Source organism: Lynx canadensis, chromosome B1, assembly GCF_007474595.2.
Source record: "Lynx canadensis isolate LIC74 chromosome B1, mLynCan4.pri.v2, whole genome shotgun sequence".
Classification (NCBI taxonomy): domain Eukaryota; kingdom Metazoa; phylum Chordata; class Mammalia; order Carnivora; family Felidae; genus Lynx; species Lynx canadensis.
The window spans coordinates 174,649,360-174,657,115 of record NC_044306.2 but is presented as its reverse complement, the minus strand read 5'-3'; the positions used below and the strand labels follow the sequence as shown (position 1 = coordinate 174,657,115).

The 7,756-nt window shown below is 48.0% G+C and overlaps 1 protein-coding gene across 1 annotated transcript in view; it reads left to right on the top strand.

Moving 5' to 3' along the window:
- The first annotated feature begins 838 nt into the window (after positions 1 to 838).
- Positions 839 to 7,756, top strand: part of PGM2 (phosphoglucomutase 2) — a 39,831-nt gene continuing 32,913 nt past the window's right edge. Inside the window, exons 1-2 of the mRNA XM_030314054.1 lie at positions 839 to 964; positions 5,996 to 6,163. Of these exons, the coding sequence (XP_030169914.1) occupies positions 914 to 964; positions 5,996 to 6,163 (219 nt within the window). The 5' untranslated portion in view covers positions 839 to 913. The remainder of the gene's footprint in view (positions 965 to 5,995; positions 6,164 to 7,756) is intronic.

The window sequence follows — 7,756 nt, the reverse complement described above, 5'->3', positions numbered from 1 at the left end:
ATAAATAAATAAATAAATAAATAAAAAGTCCTTTCACCTTGCTCTACAGTGTCACCTCTGAAATAAGCTGTGTATACATGTGTAATTTTGTTTCTGGACTCTCCATTCTGTTCCACCGTCTAGTCATGTTAATCCTCCCCCTGTGTTCTTCTTTTTCCAAAATTTTCTCATTTATTTGTGACCCTCAGCATTTCTACATAACTTTTATGCTCCTATCTGAGTTTACTCATCCTTGGTCCCAGCACTGACAAGGTGCCTGCGCACACTAGGAACTCATTGAATAGCTGTTGCGTGAATGGAGGTGACCTCGGGAACTTTCAGGATGATGATAAAGACTTTCTCGAATGCCTGGTCTCAGCAACGCCCTCCCCACCCCTACTACCCCGGGCACCCCTCTCCCCCCCCCTCCACTACGCTGGCCCCCTCCCAGACCACCCACTCATCCGGCCCAGCTCCTCCTCCCCCACCCCCTCCCCACTCCCCGTCCACGCGGAGGCACTCGGCTAAACTGCTAGGAGACTGAGTTCATCACTTTCCTCCAAAACACACCCTTCCCAGCAGCGCGTTCTCCTAGTCCCGTCTCCGCCTCTCCCGGCCCCTCCTCCGCTCCTCTCGGCCCCGCCTTCGCCTCTCCCGGCCCCGCCTCCGCCTGGCCTGGCCCCTCCTCCGCCTCTCCAGGCCCCGCCTCCGCCTGGCCTGGCCCCTCCTCCGCCTCTCCCGGGCCCGCCTCCGCCTGGCCTGGCCCCTCCTCCGCCTCTCCCGGCCCCGCCTCCGCCTCTCCCCGCCCCGCCTCCGCGTCTCCCGGCCCCTCCTGGGCCTCTCCCTGACAGGCCGGAAGGGCAGTCCTTCCCCACTGGCTGCTGGCAGCGCCTGGAAGGCAGCGGCGGCGGCTCCGGGAGGCTGCGGTCTCGGCATGGACACCCGGCTGGACCAGGAGACTGCGCGGTGGCTGCGATGGGACAAGGTGAGGGACGACAGGGTGTGGGAGCGTCGGATGGAGAAGTGAGGTTCCTCTGCACGCCCCAGGAGCCCCCACCTTTCCTGCGGGGAGTGCGGGTGCCTGAGCTTCCTTCCCTCCGGCCGCTCGCACCTGCAGGGCCCACGGCCGGTGGAGAAACGGAGGTGGAGTACCGAATTACGAATATGCAGATTACGACCTGCTACGACCTGTCATAGGGAGACACCCCCTTGAGGCCACAGCTCGCTCCCTCAGCTGCCGGGCTTCCTCTTTGGGGAAGTGGAACCCACCGGGGCATATTGATGCAAGGCGCGGTTGCAATACATCCACACAAAGGAAGTAGAGCCACTCACTGGTTGTATTACTTACAGATTCAAGGGGAGGGGGGCGGTATGCAGAGAGCCGGGGCAAGGTCTGTCCTCCGTCCCAGGTATGACGTCCCGGGGAGCCGGAGAGAGGGTAGGGTAGCAAGCACCCAGTATAAGGTGGTTAGGGCGGCGGTCACTAACTTTTCCCCCGGGCTGAACTCTAAGTGGTTATTTAAAAGATGCCCCGAGAAAACCAAAGGAAAACTTGGGGCGGAAATCCCTCTGGGTGTGAGCTGGGTTATAAAGTAAAATGACTTGGCAGCAACCCAGAAAGACTAAGTTGTTTTTCTCATCAAATGCGGGAAGACGGAAGAGGAAGCTGGGGTGGCCAGGCCTCCTTGTGTTTGGCCTGCACGTGGCAAAGCCGGGGCAAGCCCGGAAAAGTTGTCCCGGGACAAAGCCAGCCCTCTGGCCGTCTGGGGCTCCAAGTTCGGGAGAGGGAGAGCGAGCCCGAGCTGATCTGAACTCGGCGGGGCTCTGGGGCCGCGTCCAATTGGGGCGTGCCCGCGTGCCCGCGTCACTCGGACCGCTGGCTCGTCCTTTAGTAGTACGCTGTGCATCCCCAGAAACCCAGAATCGTTCCGTCCAGCCTATTCCTTTTGCTCCTCGGAACTTTGCAGGGAGCAGTATTTCCATCCACCTCTCCCAGGTGCTTGGTTGAGAACGTGCGTGCTCCTGATTGGGCCCGCCTGGCTTCAGGCGTTGTCTTCTGGTCTCCGACTTTGTTGGAATGACAGAAGGGAACTCCTTGAGCACAGCACCGCTAGCTTTTCTCCTGTTCCCTCTCTTAGGTGCAGGAGCAAGGAGACCCCGCAGCAGACAGCACCTCCTCCCTTCTTTAACTCTCCTACTTGCCCCTTGGGGCAGGCTGTTTGTTTTCCCGGGAATGTTCCTTCCTCTTCTGCTGAATTTGTTTCTCAAGCTGTTAACTCCTGTTTCTGGCCTGAACTTACATGTGATTTATGTAGAGGGGCCTTCCCTGGCAACCAGGGATAAATTATGTCTCCCTAATTTGTCTGCATTGGTCAAAACAAAACAAAAAACAAACCAAAAAAAAAAAAAAAACCCCACAAAAACTTGTTTGTAAGTGTATTTGTTTAATGTCTGGCCCACCAGGGCTGACTTCGAAGGCAGGACATGTGTTGGGTGGCACGACCCTGTTCTAGGAGGGTCTAGCACTTGGTACAATCCTCTGCTGTCCTGTTTTGAAATTCACTTGTTGAACAAGGAGTCCCACATTTTCATTTTGCACTGGGCCCAGACAAATTATGCAGCCGTGCCTGTCCACTCCTCCACTAACATACATGGTTTTTAGAGCCTGACACAGGGCACTGGTCTTAGCAGACACCTAAAATACTGGTAGGGTGAAAGAGGGCAGATTGTAAGCTCTGTCAGCAGGGGCCAGGCCTTCCTCCTTCCCCGGGGCCCCTGTACTTGAAATGTGAGCACATCCCGCCCAGGATGCTATTGGCAACTCCTTGGGTGGCTTTTCTTTTCCTGGAAAGACAGCCTGGTAATTCTTTAGGGAGGGGAAAATGTTTCCATTTGTGATAACTTCGTAACTTGAGGTGGGTAGAATCCTTTTAAAGTCATAATTGATCCTGTGTTTTAAACCCATGAAACATTCTCTTTGAAGAAGTCAAAACCTAACTTCTGCAAGATCTTGTATCTGTATATGGAGAGAGAGTACTTCCCTGGGTAGAGGCAAAGGGGATGTTATCCTTTTTAGTTTTTAATTTCTACGGCTCCTCTTGCTTGTTTTTCCTGTCTCAGTGTCTTCCTTGGTTTGAGACAGACACCGGGTGGGGAATGTCCTGCCCACCAAAGGCACTGCAAGCCCTCTGGTCTGATTCCCCCACGTTGTATAGCTGACCCTGTCCACTCCCTCACTGGTGCGGAGGGCCTGACACAGCACACTGCACAAGGCAGGCACCCTCTGCATTTCCACTGTGCCTTCATCCCCTGTGTCTCAACTGTCAGCTTTAGTCACACTCAGGGCGGGTTCTGATCTCTGCCGCCCTCTTGACTTTGTATTCTTCTCTCTCTGCCTCCTTTGGTTTCTCTCAGGCTATTATTAGGCCTTTGATGGCTATCAAAGGCCAGGTGGCATTTTCCAAATCTACCCTGTACACAGGGGAATCACTGGATATTGGGTGTGACCTTAAAGTCTGTGTTTTCTCATTCACTCAGCAAATAGTTATTGAACCTCTTTAATGTGCCAGATCTGAGCCCTTCCTTGAGGGCACCTGACAATCTGGTTGCTCAGATGGTGCTCTAGGATCACCGGCTATGGCTCTTAACCCAAAAGGTGGGGTTTTACTTGATCCTAATCAAGGTAGAACAATATGGAAATGTGGGCTCCGTTCCAGAAAGCAAAGGTTTTATTGCAATAGCATTTCAAATTTTAATGGCGTGGCTTATCTTGGCTGCAGGTTCATTTAGTTGGATCGTGACTGTAAGATAAAGTGCTTACCCTCTTGTTCCTCTGAAGTCTTACTTTAAAAACCTGATGTGGAATTAATGTGATTGTCGTTTTCCTCCATTCTTCACATTTTCTGCAACTCTTGTACAAAGAAAATAGGGCAATGTAAAATGAACTTAAATGGTTCATATGAGCATCTATTTGAAACAGTTCATGTAATAGAAAAAGCACTAGATCAATGTTCAAGCAAGTCACTTAACCTCTGAGGATCCCCATCGACGAATTGGGGTTTTTGTTATTTGTCTCTTGCACCCACTGCATGCTTCACATTTGAGAGAATTGTACAAATTATAACATGACAATAGTAAGTTTTTTTTAAGTTTATTTATTTATTTGAAAGAGAGAAAAAGCTTGAGCGGGGGAGGGGCAGAGAGAGAGGGAGAGAGGCAGAGTCCCAAGCAGGCCCTTCATCACGGGGCTCCAACCCAGGAGTCATGAGATCATGACCTGAGCTGAAGTCGGACGCTTAACTGACTGAGCCACCCAGATGCTCTAGTAAGGTTTTGATTTAAATTGTGTAATCTCACAACTCTGTGGGAAAATTTGAAGATATTAGGGAAGAAAATGAACTAAATGCCAAGCAGAGAAAAATGTTTTACATTAATTTGATGTAAAGTACCTCCAAACCACCTTGTGAAGGAGGTTATAGACTGTTCCCATTTTACAGATGAGGAAACTGAGAATTCAAGAAGCTAAGTAGGCTACCCAAGTATACAGAGTTGGTACGTGATGATGTGACTGGCATGCCATTCTGGGTGTTAGATCCCAAAACCATGTGTTCGTTCCATTTCTCCGAAAGCACTTGCCTTGATGGGCAAAAAAAATAACGTATTATAAAGGAGAAAACAGGGCTCCTGGGTAGCTCAGTCGGTTAAGCGTCTGACTTCCGCTCAGGTCATGATCTAACAGTTTGTGAGTTTGAACCCTGTATCAGGCTCTGTGCTGACAGAACGGAGCCTGGAGCCTGCTTCGAATTCTGTGTCTCTGCCCCCGCCCACACCCCTGCTCATACTCTTTCTCTCTCTCTCAAAAATAAATAAACATTAAAAGAATTAAAAAAAAAAAATAAAGGAGACAACTATTTTCTTATACTCACAACACTTCCGACTTCCGACCCCAAATGTGTGGTTTTTCCACAGCAAGTTAATTTCCAACTCTCCATGGATACCAACTGGGCATCCTACAATGTAACTCAATTCCGACACTACCCAGAGTCAGCACAGACCTCCCTCTCGGAGTTTAGGGGCTCCGTCCCACAAAACTACCCCCACTTCAGATGTCAGTCCAAAGCCCCAGGTGGTCACCTGGCCAACCAGTGATAAATCAGGGGTTCCCGAGACCCCCTCCTCGGGTTTGATAATTTACCAGAACCGCTCACAGCCCGCAGGAAAGCACTTTACTTACTATTACCAGTTCTATTATAAAGGATACAACTCCGGAACAGCCAAATGAGAAAGCTGCATAGGGTAGGGTGTGTGGGAAGGGCTGCAGAGCTTCTACGCCCTCTCCAGGGATGCTGCCCTCCCAGCACCCCAAGTGTGCACCAGCCTGGAAGGCCTCAGAATCCAGTTGCTGAGAGTTTTTGTGGAGGTTCTGTTAACCTAGGCGCGATCGAATCATTGGCCACTGGTGAGTGGACTCAATCTCCGAGCCCACCAATCCCAAGCTGGTTCCCCTGCAACCAGCCCCACCCTCAGGAGTCACTCTATTAGCATAAACTCCCGGAGTGGTTTGTAGGGGCTTATTGTGAGTAACAAAAGATACTCTCACCCCTGCCTCTCAGGAAATGCCAAGGGTTCTAGAAGCTCTGTTCTAGGAGCCGGGGACAAAACCAAAATAGTATTTCTTATCATATCACAGTATCACACATTATAATTTTTAAAAAATTGAGTCATGGTGTTGTACACCTGAAACTAATGAAACATTGTGTTTAACAATAAAAAAACTTACTCATATTTCAAATTGCAAAACTGAGAAACCATATATATATGTCTCGTCAAATATATATATATATGTATATATATATATTTATATGTATACATATTTACATATATATGTATCTTTTCAGATATATACATTATTACTCTATAGGTTCAATCATTGTGGTTTTTTTATTAATACATATTTCAGACTTTTTATTCTGCTATTCAGCTGGCTGTGTCTGTTGTATACATTTCTGTTTTGCAGAATCCTTTAACTTTGGAGTCAGTGAAACAACTAATTGCAGATGGGAATAAAGAAGAACTAGAAAAATGCTTTGGGGCCCGAATGGAGTTCGGGACAGCTGGCCTTCGAGCCCCAATGGGAGCAGGAATTTCTCGTATGAATGGCTTGACCATCATCCAAACTACACAGGTACCACATTTTCATATTTCTTGGTCATTCTTAACACATCCCCAGCGTTAAAAGATAAAACTGAGGCATGGTAAACATTTTAAGAGTTCGTTTCTGTTTGAATTGGTCAGTGCCAAACCGGAAGTAGTTAGAATCCCACTGGCAGGGGCTGGAAGAAAGACTTACATAGGAGAGGAAGAGGCAAGGCAAGGCAATTCGCGGATTTGGGAGTGGTTGCCTTATTTGGGAATGTCTTGCAGGCAGTTTGTGATTAGCTGTCCTTAGGTGTTAATTTCTTAACCTTTAGGCATTTACAGGCTTGGCCTTTGGTTTGCTTCTATAGATAGACTACTAAGGCATTAAGCCTCCTCAGTTAATATAACCCCAGGCTCCTTTTGCATTTGAGGGACCTAATTTGTTTTAATTATGGCCGGGTCTTGTGGGTTTGCCAAGGCACAGGGACATTTACTCAGTCAAGTAAGGCTTGTGCAGTTGGTTAAAGGGGTAACTTGTTTCAAAATTCATACAAAACTCATACAAATTCAAAATTCATACAGAATTCATACAGCCTAGGTGGCTCAGTCGGTTGAGTGTCTGGCTGTGGCTCAGGTCATGATCTCACGGTTCATAAGTTCGAGCCCAGCATCGAGCTCGTTGCTGTCAGAGCAGAGCCCGCTTCCCTATCCTCTATCCCCTCTGTCTTTGCCTTCTCCCCGCTTGCGCTTTCTCTCTGTCAAAAATAAATAAAAACATTAAAAAAAAATCATACAGCCTTCCTTTCTTCCTTTCATTCAGCAGAGATTTATTGAATGCCTACTCTGTGCCACGCTTTGGAGATATAACAGTGTGACTCAAACAGACAGATTCCCTCGTGGAACTTTCATTCCAGTGCAAATCCACCTGCTAAACTGATGACTTTTATGGTTTTGTAATTTTTGCAATGGTGGAGCAGGTGCAAGCATTGAAAAACGTTTCTAACTACCAGAATACCCGGGAGCTGATTCTATTTCATTTTAATTTGTAGTATAGGTGGAAATTACTGCTGAGTTCCTTTGCCTTCATTTGTGAATTTTACTGTCAGAGTCTACACCCAACTGCCAGGAATAGACATGAATCCTTTGATGAAACAGAAGAGCTCCCATGGAGTACCCGGAGTTTTGTTTATGAGGGAAATGAAGAACAGATTATTCTCTTTCTTCAACTACATATGCTTGTTTAAAAATGAAGGTGGCTTTGGGGCACCTGGGTGCGTGAGTCGGTTAAGCACCCGACTCTTGATTTCAGCTCAGGTCATGATCTCACGGTTTGGTTTGTGAGATCGAGCCCTGTGTCGGCCTGTGCACTGACAACGTGTAGCCTGCTTGGGATTCTCTCTCTCCCTTTTCCTCTGCCCTTCCCCCACTTGTATTTGTGCACTCATGCACGTTCTCTCTCTCTCTCTCAAAAAAAAAAAAAGAGAGAGAGAGAGAGAAAATGTAGGTGACTTTAATTCTGAAAGGTAAAAAGGCTAGAAAAAATGACTAATGATTACGTGTACCTTACACGTATCTCCCAGCATAAAAGGGAGACTTGAGCATGTTCTAGTGAAACCCAAATAAGGAAGTCTTGTGTAAG